The sequence below is a fragment of the Sus scrofa genome, chromosome 1 (assembly GCF_054392235.1).
Source record: "Sus scrofa isolate SSC_HxYL_T2T_F1_AM1 chromosome 1, Sscrofa_HxYL_maternal_Yorkshire_Landrace_v2.0, whole genome shotgun sequence".
Taxonomy (NCBI): domain Eukaryota; kingdom Metazoa; phylum Chordata; class Mammalia; order Artiodactyla; family Suidae; genus Sus; species Sus scrofa.
Genome location: NC_139383.1, coordinates 226228262 through 226249573, shown reverse-complemented (window position 1 = coordinate 226249573; position 21312 = coordinate 226228262). Strand labels below are relative to the sequence as shown.

General features: G+C 37.3%; 1 protein-coding gene across 2 annotated transcripts in view; it reads left to right on the top strand.

The window, feature by feature from the left end:
• The window catches only part of KDM4C (lysine demethylase 4C), a 436329-nt gene that overhangs the window by 86183 nt on the left and 328834 nt on the right, over nt 1-21312 (top strand). For both annotated transcript variants that reach the window (XM_021063862.2, XM_021063858.2), the window contains one exon: nt 2889-3082. In XM_021063862.2, the coding sequence (XP_020919521.1) occupies nt 2997-3082 (86 nt within the window). In that variant the 5' untranslated portion in view covers nt 2889-2996. The remainder of the gene's footprint in view (nt 1-2888; nt 3083-21312) is intronic.

Sequence of the window (21312 nt, the reverse complement as noted above, 5' to 3'; positions counted from 1 at the left end):
TAGACTGTGATGTCACACTCCCAAATGATGAAAGAGGAGTACTCCTTCAAGGCGCGTCTGTGATGGAGACCTGGTGCTCTTCAGTGGTTGAGTAGAACTTGTCCTTGGAGGCAGGTAGCCTGTTCAGTCGATTGTAGAGAATATAAATTAGAGAAGGAATTTGGAAACAGTAAGATTTATTCTCACCCTCTGTTACACTATTTATTCTTAGTATTGTGATAACCTCTTTAATTGAAATTATGGGACTTTTAATTTGTTTATTTTTTTGTATTTTATCTTTTTAGGGCCACATCTGAGTCATATGGAGGTTCCCAGGCCAGGGGTCAAATAGGAGTTGTAGCTGTCAGCCTATAGCACAGCTACAGCAACAGGGGATGCAAGCCTCATCTGCGACCTACACCAGAGCCCATGGCAACACCAGATCCTTAACCCACTGAGTGAGGCCAGGGATTAAACCGGAGTCCTCTTGGATACTAGTTGGGCTTGTTAACCACTAAGCCTGGATGGGAACTCCAGGACTTTTTATTTTAGCAAAATAGATTGTTTCAGCATCATGGCAACTGTGGCCTTGCCCAGAAGAAACTGCTACAAACTTATTATTTGCCCATTAATGGAAAGAATTTCAGTAGTGAATTTCATAGGACTTTGTTATAACTTATCATTTGTTTGGCTTCTTTTTTTGAGCAGGGGGAAGCTTTCCAGTAAGATTTAGCAGATAATACTGTAGGCATTTATTTTGTCAGTTCTAAGACATAGTAGGTTTTATTTTTCAGAGGTTTTATGTTCTTTAGTCTTCCCAGTACTCTGAGCAGCTCTGGGAGTGTACTGTAGCCTTCATGCCTTCACAAAGACTAGAAGCTCAGAAAATCTCAGTGCTTTTCATCCTGATGAGTGGCAGAGCTGGTGTCATAATCTTGGTCTCCTGCCATTACTCTTTCTTGTCCACTCTCATCCCTTTAGACCCACAGGTGCAGGGATGTTAAGGGATTCAGCCTAAGTTATTTCTGAAAGATAATATCAGCCAGAACAAAGATAAGTCTTCTCCAACTGTAGGAATTTCAGAGAAATAGTTTGTTCCTAAATTCGCAAGCTCATTCAGTTTAAAAATGATTCCTATAATGTGGTGCTCATTTATTACTTCAGATTCATTGCCTCAGTAATGACTTTTAAATAGGACTCTATTATTAGAGTGATTGGACTGAAATCTGATTCAACTAGAGTTAAGAGATTGCATCACTATAAATAGAATGAGATAAAATATTTTACATAATTTGATTGAAATTTTATGAGATGTTATAAGTTGGAACCTAGGATCTTAAAGATTTCTTACTTCGCACAATTTCCAGATAGCAAACTTCCTACTGTGGGATTTAAGTTGTAGATAGAATGTCTAACTTGGGTAATTTGGGAATTAAAATGATTTCCCCTGGCACTTTCAATTTTGTTACCTGAGGCTGAGCTTCATTAACTGCCCCAGCAACAACTTCCCTGACCCAAAAGCTCAAGGAAGTAAGATCAACACACTGATTATATTATCATCTAAAGACCAGAATGAAAACAAGACAGCCATGAAAGTTTTTAGTGTATAGGGGAAATATTAGACATGGTAATGTGAGGCCATTGGCATAGTTGCTCTGGAGTGCCTTTTTGGTATATCTGAATAAATTTAGTGCCCCTGTTTAATAGCACCATGAGGAGGTTGAACCAGAGTTACAGACATTGCAGTTTCCACATGATTGCATAAGAATGGGCCTAGTCTCTGAAATTTAAAATTTGATTATGAGAAATGTATATGGGAAAGATACATAGTTTGTAAATATTGTAAACAGTTGTGAATTATAGTGAACTATTGGTAAAATTGGAATCTTTTCATTTCATTTTAACTCTCTACACCAGTGACTCAACCTTTTCTCTGTCACCAGCTGTGTTGGGTTATTGTTAGAAAACTACATTATTTTAGCAATTTTACCAAAGTTTGTATAAGTACTTTTGGCAATTATTCTTTGTTTAAAATTCCCCATCAACATAAGAGGTTAAATATTTAGTTGAGGAAGCAGTAAAAGCACAATAATCTGTGGCTTAGAATAGTGCTAAGAAGTTTTCCAATAGTTAGAGTTGAATTCTCAGGAAACGATGTTTATCACATGCCAGAATTGAAATGGATGGGAATGGGAGAGGGATGATGATATGTTTTTGTTAGTGTATCTTCAGATGATGTCTCATGATTAATATGACTTCTTAATTTACAAATAAACAAGCTAAAAAAGCGGAAAACCCCCAAAACGAAAAGGTGCACCAAATATAAAAAGCATGCTCCAGATCATATGCTTTGACTCAATGATTATTTTTTAGTAATGGCACATGGGGAGTGGGGCCTTAATTCTCCATCGTTTGGTATAATTTTTTTTTTTTTAAGGGCCATACCTTAAGCGTATGGAGGTTCCCAGGCTAGGGGTTTAATCAGAGCTACAGCTGCCAGCCTACGCCACAGCTATAGCAATTCAGGATCTGAACTGTGTCTGCTACCTAAACCATAGCTTGTGACAACACCAGATCCTTAACCCACTGAGTGAGGCCAGGGATTGAACCCTCATCCTCTTGGATGCTAGTCAGGTTCATTAACTGCGAACTCCTGGTATAATTTTACATTAATATTTATATAGAACCACATTATACTGGTAGTAAACTTGGATAATTAATCATGAGTCTGCATAAATGTATGTGTGTTTGTGCACGTGCCTTGAATAATTACTGCTTTATTTTTTATTTCTAAGTGAATTAAAATATACAGTAACATATAATAATTTTGGCAGATGATGGTTTGATCAGTAAATGTTATATTTATTAGTTTTAATATTTGCTTTTTTTTCTCTCTCTCCTGGTTCTAGGGTGTGGATGAATGGAACATAGCTCGCCTAAACACGGTCTTGGATGTGGTTGAGGAAGAATGTGGTATTTCTATTGAGGGTGTAAATACCCCCTATCTCTATTTTGGCATGTGGAAAACCACGTTTGCATGGCACACTGAGGATATGGACCTCTACAGCATTAATTATCTCCACTTTGGAGAGCCCAAGTCTTGGCAAGTTACATGTTTAATATTCATTTTATTTGGAGTTTTGAAATTTGGGCAACATGAACAGAATGAAATTGATTTTTTTTTCTTTATCTGGTGGATTCAGATTTAGATGAGCTGTAAGAAAGTTTTTGGCTATAATAATTATTACAATGTCTTCAATTCTGCCCAGGATTTTGCTCAAAACATAAAGCTAGTAGTGATTTGTATATCTAAAATTGTGGGAGTTCCTGTCGTGGTTTAGCAGAAACGAATTTGACAAGTATCCGTGAGGACGCAGGTTCAATCCCTGACCTCATTCAGTGGGTTAAGGATCTGGTGTTGCTATGAGCTGTGGTATAGATCGCCCACGCAGCTCGGATCTGGTGTTGCTGGGGCTGTGGTGTAGGCCGGGGGCTACAGCTCCGATTTGACCCCTAGCCCGGGAACTTCCATATGCTGTGGGTGTGACCCTAAAAAGACAAAAAAAAAAAAAAAAATTGTGTACAGATCATTTTGTGGGCCTGATGGATAGATATTTTAGTCTTGAAGAATTTGGCATCTTTGCTTCTTAGAGCATTTGTTAGAAGGTATGTGGGAGGTAGTTAGGAATGAAAATTGACTTCCTGAATGTAGAATATCAAGTAATCCTAATGATTTTCTGGTCTGGTCTCCTCTGAATAAATGCAGAGTTCCATTTCATATGTGGTGGCTAGAGGGAGAGGAAGGATGAATCAGGAGGCCTATTATTGCTCTTTGGACGATGGTCGTGAGAACAAGAATAAGTTAATGTGAATGTGTGTTCTTGTAATTTTTGTGTTTGTGAGCCTCTTTCCTCATCTTTCTGAGTCATCATTTTAAGATTTATTGCTCTATAGAATACATCGCATGGTATATTCATTACACATTTGTAATTATTAGTCTTTCTATTACCCTGGAGTCCTTGTGGTCAACCAGTTTTTTGTTTGAACTTGTTTTTGTGGATTTTAGTCTTAGGAGAGTTTAAATAACAGTTCTATTGTGTATAATGCATGTACATGCCAAATAATTCAGACAGAAGCATACAAAGTATCACCTTGACAAGCCCGGAAATATGATGTTTCTAATAGTTTTGAACTTGATAGAATGCTCTTTAGGTGCTGTGTCAGCCAGTAGCTTTCTTGCCTCCATCTGGAAGATAATGGCCACTTTTCAAGTTCTCCTCCTGATCAGGTGTTGAGTACAATGTATAATTTCTATCCCCTTCCTTGCCATTATTTGCCCCTGAGGTTCTATCATTTGGTGAAGTGTGAAGTTGTAAGCTTTCTCCAGCAAATTCAAATATAGTAAAAGTTCATAATGATCAAAAGTGGCATTTAATCAGCAGGAAAGTTTTAGGTGGAAGGGCAAAGCTCTTAGGACATACAAGAAAAGTCCAGGCATTTCCTGGTTTGCAGTGGAGTTTTGTAATCTGAAAAAAGTGAGAAGCTGTGTAACTTATTATTATATATTTTTTGGTCTTTTTAGGGCTGCACCATTGGCATATGGAAGTTCCCAGGCTAGGGTTTGAATCGGAGTTGGAGCTGTCAGCCTACCCCACAGCCACAGATCAGAGCAGTGTCTTCGATCTTCACCACAACTCATGGCAACACTGGATCACTAACCCACTGAGCAAGGCCAGGGATCGAACCCACATCCTCATGGATACTAGTTGGGTTTGTTACTGCTGAGCCACGATGGAAACTCCCTGTTTAACTTATTTTTAACTGTATTTTACTTACACGTTTTGTTTGACAAATTCTTAGCATTCTACTCTCTTAATGGAATAAATCAAATTTAAACATTTTTGATAGGTGTCTAGGACCTAGGGAGGCTTTGGCGACAGAGCAAAGGGTGAAGAGAAGATTCCTTACACAGGTGTTTGTCGAGGGCCAGTTGTGAACACACACTTTAGGCCCTGTGACTCTGTCATATTTATTCAGCACCACTATTGAAGTCTATTGAAGTGTTATCCTAGTGCTTTTGGGACTTGGCTTTGAGAGACTCAGAGAAATATTTCAACAACATGTTGGCTCCTGGGCATAGTTACCTCCATGAACTTTCTGATACTTACTTTTATTATGGATAAAACTAAGTGAAATTAGTAAATTCAAAATCTTGGTGAAAACTAGTATGTAGGCAACTATATACAATACTTCCCTTAAGAAATCTGAAAAGTTAGTAGCAAAGCTTTTCTGTAGATTGGAGAAATTCATGACAATGCTTGGGATGTTAATTTGAGTTTTTTAGTATTGGAGGAGTTGAAATGGAATCTGTGCTTTCTTATTAAGAAAGGTGATTCTGCCTCCTAAAGATGGCTTCGGGGAGAATATTCTGGTCAGGGAAAAAGACTGATTGTAGAACCTTGTGTCTTTGAATAGAGCACCACTGTTTATGAATGAGAATAAATATGCTGAATTGTAAAGTATTTCTTTCTCTCTAGGATGTATATTTTCAATATTTAGTTACTCTATTAGTTTTTAAGCATATAGACTCCATAGACTCCATTATATGTATTAGGAGTAGATTTATAATATTACTATTATCTTTAACCTTGGCCATTATTTATAATGATAAAATAATAAAACACAGCAGTGAATTATGACAGTTAATCTACATTCCATTTTCTAAGATAACTACTGTAGGAAAAGAGTGATGTAAAGGACTCTAAGGATGTTTCCCAGTAGATTTATGAACACTTATATTAGCTTAGCATAAATAACTTTGAGGTGGTAAACTTTATTATCATTAAAATTCTTTTCAGTCATCATCATAATATATTTGAAGTGAGCTTTGAAAGGTGGTAGAAGCAATTCAAATTCATGTAAATATTGGGTAGGCAGCATTGTGTGGCAGAGCTCAGACTCAAGGGAGCAGCAATCAGGGCTCTTAATCCTTACCCTACTACTGATGTGTGTGGCTTTGGGCAAAGAATTGCACTTTCACGGACCAGTTTCCTCACCCACAAAGTGACGAGACTAATCAGGATGATCTCCAGTGCTCTAGTTCTGTAATTTGCAATCAGAACCATAGGAATATTTTAATTAATCTTTAAAATAAGAGGATGATGAGGTGACATAAGGTTCTGCATGTGGGTGGGTGCATGCCCTGGTCTCCTTTTTTCTGTCACCCACCCTCCCTTCCTTCCCTCCTTCCCTTCCTTCCTTCTTAAAGTATAGTTGATTTACAGTGTTGTGTCAGTTTCTTCTGTACAGCAAAGTGACCCAGTCATACATATACATACATTCTTTTTCTTATATTGTTTTCCATCACGTTTTATCCCAGGAGACTGGATATGGTTCCCTAATGCTGTACAGTAGGCCTGGTCTCTTTTTCTGATGTCCTCTCCTTGTTGAGTTGCCTTCACTCTTCTCCAGGGGTAGAGATTCCAGGCTCTCTTTTAGGCTTGACATCTCTGCCCTGGCGCTATGTCTTCCTCTTCTCTGGTATTATATGCTGGTGTTTGATCTTGCTCTTCTTTCAATTCTCTCCTCAGGCATCAAGTTCTGGGCATGATTCTTAGAGAGACTGTCCAAGATTCTCTCCTTATTTCCATGACCATGCTGCTTGCCTCTGCCTGTGTATTCCTTATATTTTTGCCTGCAGGCTTTCTGGACCATATGTTGCCCTACCACAGACATCTGTTTTTGCACTTTTCAAGTGGTTGTGACTATTCCTTCTCCTTTCCTGTGCCTGCTTTGAAGTCATTGTTTGTCTTTCATCAGCACTTAACACAGAGTCTGGCTATAGGATTGATGCTTTTGTAAATAATTTTCATTTTAAATAGGGAGAGTGTTGTTTTGGATCAGTCTGTTTTAAGGACAGACAGGATACTCTGTAGAATATTTTATAAAGATTCTTAACTCAAATATAACTCTTAAGAACACCAAGTTTCCAGAGACTTCTGGATAGCTGCTGATAGGCCTTGCTCCAGGTAGAAATAATGAAACATATTTTTCTGGGCACAGAGTATAGCAGATTTGCTGAGTAAGTGTTCATGAGCACAAGTTTGTACTGAAGAGACTTTAGAGGAGCTAATGATTTATTTAAACATTTCTGGCATGAAGGCTTAAGGAAAAAAAGAATGCTTAAAGAACGAAGATAGAAAACTGCTTTGGCAGTCAGTGGTAACATATTTATTTTCTTAGAATTAATATCGACTTTGGAGCCAGAAGACCTGTTTTAAAATCCCAGTCTGTCACTTACCAGCTGAATGACTTAGGGCAAATCACTGTACTCCTTTCATCATGAATTTCTTTAACTGCCAAATGGAGGCGTGATTTATTCCCTGTCTACTTACAGGATTTCTAGGAGAATCCAGGGATATGCTGTGTGTAAAAGTGCTTTGTAAACTGTAAAGAACAACACAAATATTCATAATTCCTACTGTCTTAATAACTTTATAAAACTAAATAATTTTTTGGTCATAATAATTACTTACACCTGAACTTTGGACAATGGGTCTGCATATGAGAAAATGGGAGTTTCAAGGATAAGCAAAATATAATTTTCTTTCCCAGGCATCATTTATGATAGTGGTTTAGTGCTGGGGGGTATAGAGTTTAGGTGGTGCCTTGAATTTTTCTTTCTGAGACTGTGTTCAAACACAGTGATCATGATACTTTCAGATTTACTCTGTAGAGAAAGAGAGATAAGAGGACATGTAAGCTATGAAAAGATCTAAAATTAGGAAAGAAATTTCTCCTGGATGTTTTCAGAAAAATTAACAGTGGGCTGCATCATTTTGGACTTGGCTAAATTTTATTCAATGAGCTATGTGATTTTGTTAAATATAACAATAAGGATCAGGTTATTCAGTATGGATATAAATTTAGCTGGATGCTTTTTCTTTATATCATTTTGTTCAGTGCCGTGTAATATTTAAGAGCCCAGGTTTTTGCACCAGATTCTTGTGTTTTGAATTATGACATTGCTCTTAGAGTATGTAGCCCAGGACATTTTTTATTTATTTTATTTATTTTTTATTTTTTTTATTTGGCCACCCTGTAGCATATGGAGCTCTAGGGCTAGGGATCTGAGCTGTAGCCTCAAACTAAGCAACACCGAATCCTTAACCCACTGTGCCAGGCCCGGAATCAAATCAGTGTCCCAGTGCTCCCTAGATGTAGCTGATCCTGTTGCACCATAGGGGGGGCTCTGCCCATGACAATTATTATACAATCCCCAAGCCTCCATTTTCTCTCCTAAAACTCTCATGCAGTTTGGTGCCCACTTTGTAAGATAGTTGTGTGGATTAAATAAAATACAAAGTGTATACCACAGTATTACATATTATAAGTGCCCCCAAAATGTTAACACTTCATACATTTACTTAGCAAATATATATTGCATGTCATATATAAGACCTTATATATCTGATATTCATAAGAATTATGTGTTCTAAATGACAGAAACCCATTTTGAGCAAAAAGTTTTTTGGCAGTGTATGTAGTTGAGATAAGCTAGAAGCAGCGCTCAAGCCAGAGATCATATACTCCCATTCAGTGTCTATCTCAGACTGTGCCTTCATTTCTCCCTACCATCCCCCATTCATTCACTTTCTCCCTCTTATCCCTCCCCTTTCTTGCTCTTTTTCCTTTTCCTTTCTTCTTGGGATAGATAGAGAAGGAGTTGTTTACTTATTAATAAATATTTGATTATTGCTGAATTTTAGAATTCAAGTCTTTTTTTTTTTTTTTTTAGGGCCACACCCGTGGTACATGGAAGTTCCCAGGCTAGGGGTCAAATTGGAGCTGTAGCTGCCAGCCTCTGCCACAGCCACAGCAGTGCCAGATCCAAGCTGCATCTGTGACATACACCATAGCTCACGGCGGTGCTGAGCCTTAACCCACTGAGCAAGGCCAGGGACCCAACTAGTTGGGTTTGTTACCACTGAGGACAAAAGAGTTATGTGTCATTGAATTGACCTGAGCATGTTTAATGTACATCTTCTCCATTAAAATGTGAGCTCCCAGAGAGGAGAGTCTGGTTCATTAGTAGGTCTCCAACGTCACAGTATCTGGCATGATCTTGGCACATAATGGGTACTTAATAAATCTTTGTTAAATGCACAGTCTTACCGAAGGAATTCCTTATTGAGGTTTTTTTCCTTTAAACACCTAGAGCAGAACATCGCTTTAGGGATTGGATAGCTTGATAATATTTAATGATACTTTGAATTAGCAGCATATGGTACTAATTCCTTTTTGTTGACTTATCTATTTAGTAAGTTAGACTCATTACTGTATTCTAATTGCAAATGTTAAAACTAATTGGATAATGGTAAAAGCTATATCTTTCTGACAGTTTTGTATAGAAAAAAATACTTTTGGAATTAACCATAGTTTGTTTCTTGTTTTAATTATTCTGAGAGAAATTTAACCTCTCAATAAGAAAAACAGACTTTAGTAGATATTTCAAAATTGAAGTATTAACAAAATTAACTGCATAACTTATTCTAGTCACTTCTAGACATATCTATGTATATATTTTTGAATAATATTATTTTAAAAGGTTTAAAAAATTGGAACTCTACTCCAAAAATATGGTATTAATTTTATACTCAGCTGCTAGCTGTATTTATGGTAAGAAGGAGAGTGCAGTGATAACAGGAAACAAACATTTTTATTGCTCAAATGGATGATATTTTAGCTAGACCTGAGCCTGACTTGGAGATAAACACAGCCACACTGGTTACACACACGTACCTGCAGTGTAAACGGTGAGTCCTGAAGACTCTATCTCAGCACTGAGTTCTTCAAAGAAAGCCTCAGTGGAGTTTGGTGTTTGTATTTTGAAAGGAAGTCTCACTCCTTTCCCTGAAGTGGTGGGATGTAATACCTTTTCACTTACAGATTGGTAACTGCAGGTTCTCATGCAGGAACTCTCTATCAACCTACCTTAAGTACTTTTGATACCCCTGATAAACATAGCAGGAGCTCGTAAATTCTATCAGAATGCTTATTATTTCCTTGTTGCTGCTCTTTCATTTAAAGCTACCACCACCAGCACATACAGGAACCACAGAAAACCCTTCCAATGAAAAGAAATCGCTGAATCAAATCCATAACTCTTAGGGAAAAATCAGAAGATTAATGCCCGATTATTTACAGTGTAGTTCATGGAAAACAGACACTAGTGTTGTTAGCCTTGCAATTACTGTGGCAGATACAGCAGTTCACAAATTATGTTGCCTAGCTTATCTTTTTCCCCCTCCATATTTCTCTTCCTCCTTTTCAGACCATTTTAAATTTTGCTGTTTAGATAGAACTTTGTAGAAAATACATATCACTTAATATTTGTTTTGTAAAAATTAGTCTTTGACTTGAGCATGTAAAAAAGCAGCTTGCAGATAACTTTATAAGTGTTATTTCTATGACCCCAAATGTGTTCATTCTTTGTGAACTTTCTTTTCAAAGAGTAGGCCTTGACTAGGATGAGGAAGTACATTCTTTAACTGTGGTGTATGTGTTTTATGTGTGCTAGGAACTGTGCTAATTAAACTTACTTAAGGAAATCATTTCAGGTAATCCAGACAACACATGTTTCAGGTGGGTGGTCCCCATTTTTAAATTGAGGACCTTAAGGCTCACTTAGAGCCTTAAGTGCTTTATCTAGCGTTTAGTGAATCTTATAGCTAGGGTTTTAACTCTTGTTTGTCTGACCCTTTCTGTTGATTTAAAAAGAAAGGGGGAGGATCCTCAAGGCAGCAAGAGAAAAACAGAATGTTACCTACAAGGGAACCCCCATAAGAATATCAGCTGATTTCTCTACAGAAACACTACAGGCCAGGAGGGAATGGCAAGAGATATTTAAAGTGCTAAGAGGAAAAAATATGCAACCTAGAATACTCTATCCAGCAAGAATATCATTTAAAATAGAAGGGGAAATAAAAATTTTTCCCAACAAACCAAAACTTAAAGAATACAGCAACACAAAACCCAGGTTAAAGGAAATATTGAAAGGGCTTCTCTAAACCAAAAAGAAAGGAAGGAAAGGGAAGAAAAAAGAAAAGAAAAAAAAAAAAGAAGAAGAAGAAGAGGAAGAACTAGGACTGAGGAAACCGCAATCAGAGAGCAGTCACTCAAATAAGCCAGCATACAGATTTAATCATGAACATGCTTCAAACAAAATAAGATTAAAAATAAAAAAATAAAAAAGAGTCATCAAAACCATAAAATGTGGGCAAGGGATGTCAGGAGGTAAATAACCCTTTTTGTTTATATGTATGTCTCTCTTCTTAATTTTAATATAGTAATGAGGTGTTTGAACTTACAGGACCATCAGGCTAAAACACACAATTACGGGAAGGGGTTAGCATACTTAAAAAACAGGGCAATCACAAGCCAAAACCAAATATTGCATTTGCAAAAAATGAAAAAAAAAACCACTCAAGCAGATAATAACAGGAGACCATCCAACCAAAAAAAAAAAAAAAAAAAAATGGAGAACCATAGAATCAACTGGAACACGAGGTTCAAATGGCAATAAATAATCATCTATCAATTATCACCTTAAATGTCAATGGACTGAATGCCCCAATCAAAAGACACAGAATGGCTGAGTGGATAAAAAGGCAAAAACCTTCAATATGCTGCCTACAAGAAACTCACCTTAGGACAAAAGATACATATAGATTGAAAGTGAAAGGGTGGGGAAAAATATTTCACGCCAATAGACATGACAGAAAAGCAGGAGTCGCAACGCTCATATCAGACAAAATAGACTTTAAAACAAAAGACATAAAGAAAGACAAAGAAGGACACTATTTAATGATTAAGGGATCCATCCAAGGAGAGGATGTTACTATCGTCAACATATATGCCCCAAATACAGGAGCACCCAGATACACACAACAAATATTAACAGACATAAAGGGAGATATTGATGAGAATACAATCATAGTAGGAGACCTAAATACCCCCCTCACATCAATGGACAGATCCTCTAGACAGAAAACCAATAAAGCAACAGAGATCCTAAAGGAAACAATAGAAAAGTTAGACTGAATTGATATCTTCAGGACACTACATCCAAAAAAAGCAGAATACACATTCTTCTCAAATGCTCATGGAACATTCTCAAGAATCGACCACATATTGGGACACAGCGAATCTCAATAAATTTAGGAGCGTAGAAATTATCTCAAGTATCTTCTCTGACCACAATGCCATGAAATTAGAAATCAACCATGGGAAAAGCAAAGAGAGAAAACCTACTCCATGGAGACTAAACAACATGCTACTAAAAAACCAATGGGTCAATGAGGAAATCAAGAAGGAAATTAAAAACTACCTTGAAACAAATGATAATGAAGACGCAACCTCTCAAAATCTATGGGATGCTGCGAAAGCAGTGCTCAGAGGGAAATTTATAGCAATCCAGGCCTTTCTCCAAAAAGAAGAAAGATCCCAAATTGACAACTTAACCCTCCACCTAAACGAATTAGAAAAGGAAGAACAAAAAAGTCCTAAAGTCAGCAGAAGGAAGGAAATTATAAAGATCAAAGAAGAAATCAATAAAATAGAGACTCAAAAAACAATAGAGAAAATTAATAAAACCAAGAGCTGGTTCCTTGAAAAGGTGAACAAAATTGACAAACCCCTGGCCAGACTCACTAAAAAGAGGAGAGAAAGAACCCAAATAACCAAAATTACAAATGAAAAAGGAGAAATCACAACGTATACAGCAGAAATACAAAAAACCATAAGAGAATACTATGAACAACTGTATGGCAACAAGTTTGACAATCTGGAAGAAATGGACAATTTTCTAGAATCTTACAGCTTGCCAAAACTGAATCAAGCAGAAACAGACCAACTGAACAGACCGATCACTAGAAATGAAATTGAAGAGGTCATAAAATCACTCCCTACAAATAAAAGTCCAGGACCAGATGGCTTCACAGGTGAATTTTATCAAACATATAAAGAGGAATTGGTGTCCATCCTCCTTAAACTCTTTCAAAAAGTTGAAGAAGAAGGAATACTCCCAAAGACATTCTATGAGGCCACCATCACCCTCATTCCAAAACCAGACAGAGATACCACCAAAAAAGAAAACTATCGGCCAATATCATTGATGAATATAGATGCAAAAATTCTCAACAAAATCTTAGCCAACCGAATCCAACAACATATCAAAAAAATTATACACCATGACCAGGTTGGGTTCATCCCAGGTTCACCAGGATGGTTCAACATACGCAAATCAATCAGCATCATACACCACATTAACAAAAGAAAAGTCAAAAATCATATGATCATCTCAATAGACGCAGAAAAAGCATTTGACAAAGTTCAACATCCATTCATGATCAAGACCCTCGCCAAAGTGGGTATAGAGGGAACATTCCTGAATATAATCAAAGCCATTTATGATAAACCCACAGCAAATATAATCCTCAATGGGGAAAAACTGAAAGCCTTCTCACTCCAATCTGGAACAAGACAGGGATGCCCACTCTTACCACTGCTCTTCAACATCGTTTTGGAAGTCTTAGCCACAGCAATTAGACAAACAAAAGAAATAAAAGGCATCCATATAGGAAGGGAAGAGATAAAACTGTCACTGTATGCAGATGATATGATACTATACCTAGAAAACCCTAAGGACTCAACCCCAAAACTCCTTGAACTGATTAATAAATTCAGCAAAGTGGCAGGATATAAGATTAACATTCAGAAGTCAGTTGCATTTCTGTATACCAGCAATGAAACATTAGAAAAGGAATACAAAAAAATGATACCTTTTAAAATTGTACCTCACAAAATCAAATACCTCGGAATACACCTGACCAAAGAGGTAAAGGACCTATATGCCGAGAAGTATAAAACTTTAATCAAAGAAATCAAAGAAGATGTAAAGAAATGGAAAGATATTCCATGTTCCTGGATTGGAAAAATCAATATTGTGAAAATGGCCATCCTACCCAAAGCAATCTACAGATTCAATGCAATCCCTATCAAATTACCCATGACATTTTTCGCAGAACTAGAACAAACTATCCAAACATTTATATGGAACAACAAAAGACCCAGAATCGCCAAAGCAATCCTGAGAAACAAAAACCAAGCAGGAGGCATAACTCTCCCAGACGTCAAGAAATACTACAAAGCCACAGTCATCAAAACAGTGTGGTACTGATATCAAAACAGACAGACAGACCAATGGAACAGAATAGAGAACTCGGAAATAAACCCTGACACCTATGGTCAATTAATCTTTGACAAGGGAGGCAGGAACATCAAATGGGAAAAGGAAAGTCTATTCAGCAAGCATTGCTGGGAAACCTGGACAGCTGCATGCAAAGCAATGAAACTAGAACACACCCTCACACCATGCACAGAAATAAACTCCAAATGGCTGAAAGACTGAAATATACGACAGGACACCATCAAACTCCTAGAAGAAAACATAGGCAAAACACTCTCTGACATCAACATCATGAATATTTTCTCAGGTCAGTCTCCCAAAGCAGTAGAAATTAGAGCAAAAATAAACCCATGGGACCTCATCAAACTGACAAGCTTTTGCACAGCAAAGGAAACCAAAAAGAAAACAAAAAGACAACTTACAGAATGGGAGAAAATAGTTTCAAATGATGCAACTGACAAGGGCTTAATCTCTAGGATATACAAGCAACTTATACAACTCAACAGCAAAAAAGCCAATCAATCAATGGAAAAATGGGCAAAAGACCTGAATAGACATTTCTCCAAGGAAGATATACAGATGGCCAACAAACACATGAAAAAATGCTCAACATCGCTGATTATAAGAGAAATGCAAATCAAAACGACCACGAGATACCACCTCACACCAGTCAGAATGGCCATCATTAATAAATCCACAAATAACAAGTGCTGGAGGGGCTGTGGAGAAAAGGGAACCCTCCTGCACTGTTGGTGGGAATGTAAACTGGTACAGCCACTATGGAGAACAGTTGGGAGATACCTTAGAAATCTATACATAGAACTTCCATATGACCGTGCAATCCCACTCTTGGGCATCTATCCGGACAAAGCTCTACTTAAAAGAGACACATGCACCCGCATGTTCATTGCAGCCCTATTCACAATAGCCAGGACATGGAAACAATCCAAATGTCCATCGACAGATGATTGGATTCGGAAGAGGTGGTATATATACACAATGGAATACTACTCAGCCATAAAAAAGAATGACATAATGCCATTTGCAGCAACATGGATGGAACTAGAGAATCTCATACTGAGTGAAATGAGCCAGAAAGACAAAGACAAATACCATATGATATCACTAATAACTGGAATCTAATATCCAGCACAAATGAACATCTCCTCAGAAAAGAAAATCATGGACTTGGAGAAGAGACTTGTGGCTGCCTGATGGGAGGGGGAGGGAGTGGGAGGGATTGGGAGCTTGGGCTTATCAGACACAACCTAGAATAGATTTATAAGGAGATCCTGCTGAGTAGCATTGAGATCTATGTCTAGATACTCATGTTGCAACAGAAGAAAGGGTGGAGGAAAAAACTGTAACTGCAATGTATACATCTGAGGATGACCTGACCCCCTTGCTGTACAGTGGGAAAATAATTAAAAAAAAAAATAAAAATAAAAAAAGAAAGGGGAAGAGTAAACATGAAGAAATATGCAAGAAGAAAGTATGCTCTTATATTTTGGGACAAACTATGGCATATGAGAGATTTTCAGAAGAATAAAATGTGGCTAGTTTCTGGAGTTCCCGTCATGGCGCAGTGGTTAATGAATCTGACTAGGAACCATGAGGTTTCAGATTCGACCCCTGGCCTTGCTCAGTGGGTTAAGGATCCGGTGTTGCTGTGAGCTGTGGTGTAGGTTGCAGACACAGCTCGGATCCTGCGTTGCTGTGGCTGTGGCGTAGGCCGGCTGCTTCAGTTCCGATTGGACCCCTAGTTTGGGAACCTCCATATGCCGTGGGAAGCAACCCTGGAAAAGGCAAAAAAAAAAAAAAAATGTGTCTAGTTTCTAATCTTGTGAGAATTTATAGCCGTTATTTGGATGAGGTGAACGTTAAAGGTGAGAATGAGAGAAATCACTGGACAAGCTTTATCTGCTTCAGATTTGTTTGTTAGATATCCTTTAGAAATCTTCTTGAAATCAGAAGTTCCCAGAGGCTCAGTGGTTAATGAATCCAACTAGTATCCATAAGGATGCCAGTTTGGTCCCTGGCCTTGCTCAGTGGGTTAAAGATTCTGAGTTGCTGTAAGCTGTTGTGTCTCACACATGGCTCTAATCCCCGTGTTATTGCGATTGTGGCGTAGGCCAGCAGCTACAGATTTGACCCCTAGCCTGGGAACCTCCATATGCCACAGGTGCAGTCCTAAAATAGACAAAACAAAACAAAAAAAGAAGCATGACTATGGGTTATGTAAAAAAAAAGATTCTTAAAAAAAAAGAAACTTCTTGAAATCAGAAATAAACTCCCACATTTTAGAAAGAATGGGTTTTACCTTGAAGATTTTTGTCTTCCTCTATGGAATGAGTAGCGATTCTTAAATTAGACTTCTATTTGCATTTGTTCCCCTAAAGTATAGCTTTGGGAAAAGCTAGTCTGACCCTGTTGAGAGATAAGAGTGCTTTGTCTATCAAACCTATCAGATAATCACTGCTAGGATTGAGAACAGAGCAGGTTCTGAAAGCTATAACACAATCCTCTTTAGTCTTCCAGTATTGCAGATCAACTAATTTTTACTTTAAAATTAATATTCATGCATTTCCTCATGTTATTTGAATCTGTTTTAATCCATTAAAAAAGTAATATCTATGTTGGATTTCTCTGGATTGAGAATGTTCTGTTGACATTGTGTTGGGAATGTTCTGTTGAAACTCACTGTGAATCAGCTTAGCCAAAAGGAGAATTTAATTGGCTCATGTATCCATGAGCAGTCAGAAACATTTGGAACCCTTAGAAGTTGCCAGGGTGTGTTGGATCTTGGGTCCCACTTCTCTTTGTGTTGCCTTCATTTTTCTCTCTGGTTCATGTATTCCTCTCTGTATCACCAGAAAGGAAACTTGCTCCTGGCTTGGATTCTGTGCTAATTTCTGGCCCAAGTTACTGAGGCCAAGGGTGGGAAGGTATTACGATTGTCCTGGCTTGGATCACTGTGGTGGTGAGATCAGAAGCATGAAGAATGGCAGCTCCATTAGAATTACGTATCTGTTTTTGGGGGAGATAGTTCTCCCTAAGGAGAGTGCTATTACCTGAATTATGCTGCACAAGGGGAGTAAAACCCAAAGGCTTCTACAAATAAAAGGCAAAGGAAAGTCCCAGATAAATGTTCAAGTATTTACTTCAGAGTCTTCAGACAGCTGATTCAGCTACCTTGAGTGGTTCTTAATTTATTTTCTGTAAGATTTGAAAAGATGTCTTGTGGGGATATTGCCTTAAGATGGGAATGAACATATATGTATTTAGGATTTTAAAATTATTAAAATGTATGTTTTTTTAACCTATTGTAAAAGCATTGCTAGCATTTGATCAGTAACTCCTTAAAATTTATTTTTATTTCTTTATATATATATATTTTTTTCTACTGCACAACATGGTGACCCAGTTACACATACATGTATACATTCTTTTTTCTTACATTATGTGTTCCATCATAATTGACTAGACAGAGTTCCCAGTGCTACACAGTGTGTTGCTTGAATTATCTTTGGGTAACTTGGTTGCTTTGTGTAAGGTGCACTTTTGAAAGCCTCTCAATTTTCAGAGATTTCCACTGGTAAGATAGCTGTGTAGGTATTTTCCCTTGAAGTTTAAACTTCAATTGCAGGAAATCTCCTTGAAAATGCTTCAATACTTTGTTGAAGTTAATTGTGGTAGAACTCTGTGAGCCAATTGTGGTGGAACACTTTAAGCTACTTTATCTTATTCATGGACTAGGTATAATTGTCCTTTGAATAAATGATCATTTGGAAAGGATACCATTCTCTGAAGAAGATTTCCATGTAAGGTAAGAATGGTTTTTATTGGAAAAACAGTGGCTTTGGAAAGTTTTTGATATGCACACATAGCTTTCTATGGGCATGTTTTTGTTTGTTACTGACTTGAAGTTACTATAGTTGTGATTCTTCTTGAAATGGCATTTTGTTTCTGTTTTATTAATGCTTCTATCCTATAAAATGTTGCATTTGTGTTTGGTGATTTTTGATTCTGTTTGTTTTTTTCCTTTTTGTTCATTAAATATTTATTTGTCAGGTATTGTCATCTGTTAGGTATTGGGCTCAGTGCTAGTGATACTCTGGTGAACAGGATAGAATGGTCTTCATGAAGCTTGCAGTTTAGAAATACAACTTTTAGTGCCCCCCACAGTCCCCTTTATTTTCTAGCAGAAACTTATTCTTAGCAAAATTTTATTGGAATCCAAATCCTACATGGAGCTCAAATCTTACATAGAATACTCTAACGTAAACCAGGAAAGTATTTTCTATGATGAGTCCTCACTTATCATAGAAAGTGGCAAACACTGGCCTAGCACAGAGGTTCTCAGACTTTCCATAAATGCACATTTCTTCAGAAAGTCAAATTACATAAAGTTGAAAATAAAGACAGAGCTGACCTGGCTGAAATGTGGATGGTGGGACCCTCTCCCTCCCCAACTCCTTCCCTGAGGCACCTTCAGGAAACCATAGGTCCCTGGGGTTGCCATGGAAAAGAGGAAATCAGTTATTTGATCATCTAGTACTTGAAAAGTCACTTTACTACTGTATGTGTTCTGTTGAGTATTTTGGAAAGGTCAATATTAAGAAGTAAAGATTTCTTTTATGTTGTCTCAGGCGATATCAACTAATTTATAATACCCTTTTTCTTGCTGCAGTTGCCTTATTGTTTGCAGATATAGCTGCCAGACTTATTTTTCCATCTACCTGTTTTGTCAGGAAATGGGCCACGGGTAGCATAAGGAAGAGGCAAGCTCTGGCTGAATTCTTTTTCTTTTTCTTTCTTTTTTTTTTTTTTGACAATTATAAAATACTTTTAAGGGAAATTAAAGAAAGATAAGAATATGTCATTATTCATGAAATTACAGTCTCAACCTTTGAAAATGTCAATTCTTACCAAATTAATCTATAGATTCAGCACAATTATAACAAAATTTTATAGACATTTATAGTCTAATCACAAAATTTTATGGAAATGCAAATAATTTAGAAGAGCCAGTAAAATTATAGATTTTAAGACTCATTTAAAAACTGCAGTAAATTAAATAGCATGGAAATGGAATAAAGAATGTCAATCAGATTAACATGAAGAAATAAAATTAGATCCATACAACAGAATAATCAAATATAGATCCAATCATATCCTATCTTGACAAAGGTCTCAAAGAAATACCATTAAATATTTTATATAGCATAATAAAAGGAATAACTTAACTGGTAAGAATTACAAAAATAATATACCCTCTGAAAATAAGTAAAATATAAAATGCATAAATTTTTAAAAAAACAGTGCCACTATATAAATATGTCCTCACACTTTGTTACATCTTATTGATTCTTCAATATAGGCATTACACCATTCTAGGTGATGTGATAAACAAGACATTATAGACCTTACATTGTACCATGGAGAGAAATAGTTATTGAACTGAAATGGTTGTAGAACTGTATTATTTAATTGTACAGTTGCATTATTTAACTATAATTATCATAAATTCTTTGATGGAGAGGAAATCAGAATCAGATGTAAGAAGACTTCAGCACTCCAAGAATGATGTCAAATGACCCTCTTCATGGTGGATTTTGCACTTATTTACTATGAGATATATTTCTTCTCCAGAGAGTCCTTGTTTGTGTATCAATTGTAGATTTTTGGTTTGCAGTTCTTCTGAAGTTTTGATGTAAGAGTCTATATGTATATGAGAGTGTTTTAAGTTGTTGTTCTCTTAATTGCAAGTTCATCTCCAGTGTCCTGCGTTTGTACCCACCTCTCCTCCTGATTTCTGATTTTGGTGGTATAATTGTGCATGGATGATTTCATATCTTTATTGTGCATATACCTGTACTGGTGAGCCTTGTCATTTGTGGAATTTTTGTTTCCTGTTGCTGTGTTTTCTTTTCTGCCTAGAGAAGTTCCTTTAGTATTTGTTGTAAGGCTGGTTTAATGTTGCCGAATTCTCTCAACTTTTGCTTATCTGTGAAGGTTTTGCTTTCTCCTTCAAATCTGAATGAGAGCCTTGTTGGGTAAAGTAATCTTGGCTGGAGGTTTTTTCCTTTCGTCATGTTAAATATATCATGCCACTCCCTGGCTGAATTCTTTTTCTCATGGCTTTTTATCTGCTCTCCTTATAGGGCATCAGTTCAAACACCTTGTTCTCTGAGTCATGGTTAGATACATCCAGCATTTTCAGTGCTGATGCCATAATGACACCTCCTAACAAACATGTTCATCGTAACTGTTTGTTCTAGCTTGTGTACTGGAGCTGTCTTGGATCCGGTTCTGGAAGCAGCAGCTCTGGGGAGGGAGGAAGGCAGGACTAGGCAGAAGGGAAAGTGCAACTGCGGTCAGCCCCGGGCAGATTCTAGAGGCAGTGGTGGATGCCTTATCGCTTCTGATAGGCCTTTCAGAATTGCCCCGAATGGAGGCAAGAGGACCAGGCCTTAATACTCAGACATATGGGCCACCATCCCCTCAAAGGAGGGAACAAGACCCTGGGTGAGCATGATGTGGGGCAAGGAGCTTTCTTTTGGTGAAGGTGTGAGGGTCTTACAGTCCTTTACAGTCAAACTCACTGTTTCCCACGTTCATCTAATTTTAAGAACTGAAAATGAAGCAAGCAGTGTTCTGTTTTCCACAGTTAACTAATGACTTCATAATATAAAATGTTAATGCTTAAACTTTAATAAATGAACACACAGGAGTTCCTGTCGTGGCGCTGCAGAAACGAATCCGACTAGGAACCATGAGGTTGTGGGTTAGATCCCTGGCCTTGCTTAGTGGGTTAAGGATCCAGTGTTCTGTGAACTGTGTTGTAGGTTGAAGATGTGGCTCAGATCTGATATTGCTGGGACGTGGCATAGGCCAGCAGCTGTAGCTCCAATTAAACCCCTAGCCCAAGAACCTCCATATGCCATGGGTGCGGCCCTAAAAAAGACAAAAAGACAAAAAAAGTGAACACACATTAAAACTTGTTAACATCATCAGTAATGTGAAAATGTAACATGATCACACATGTAAAATCTATAGTTGTTTAGCCTTCTTTTCGACAGTTA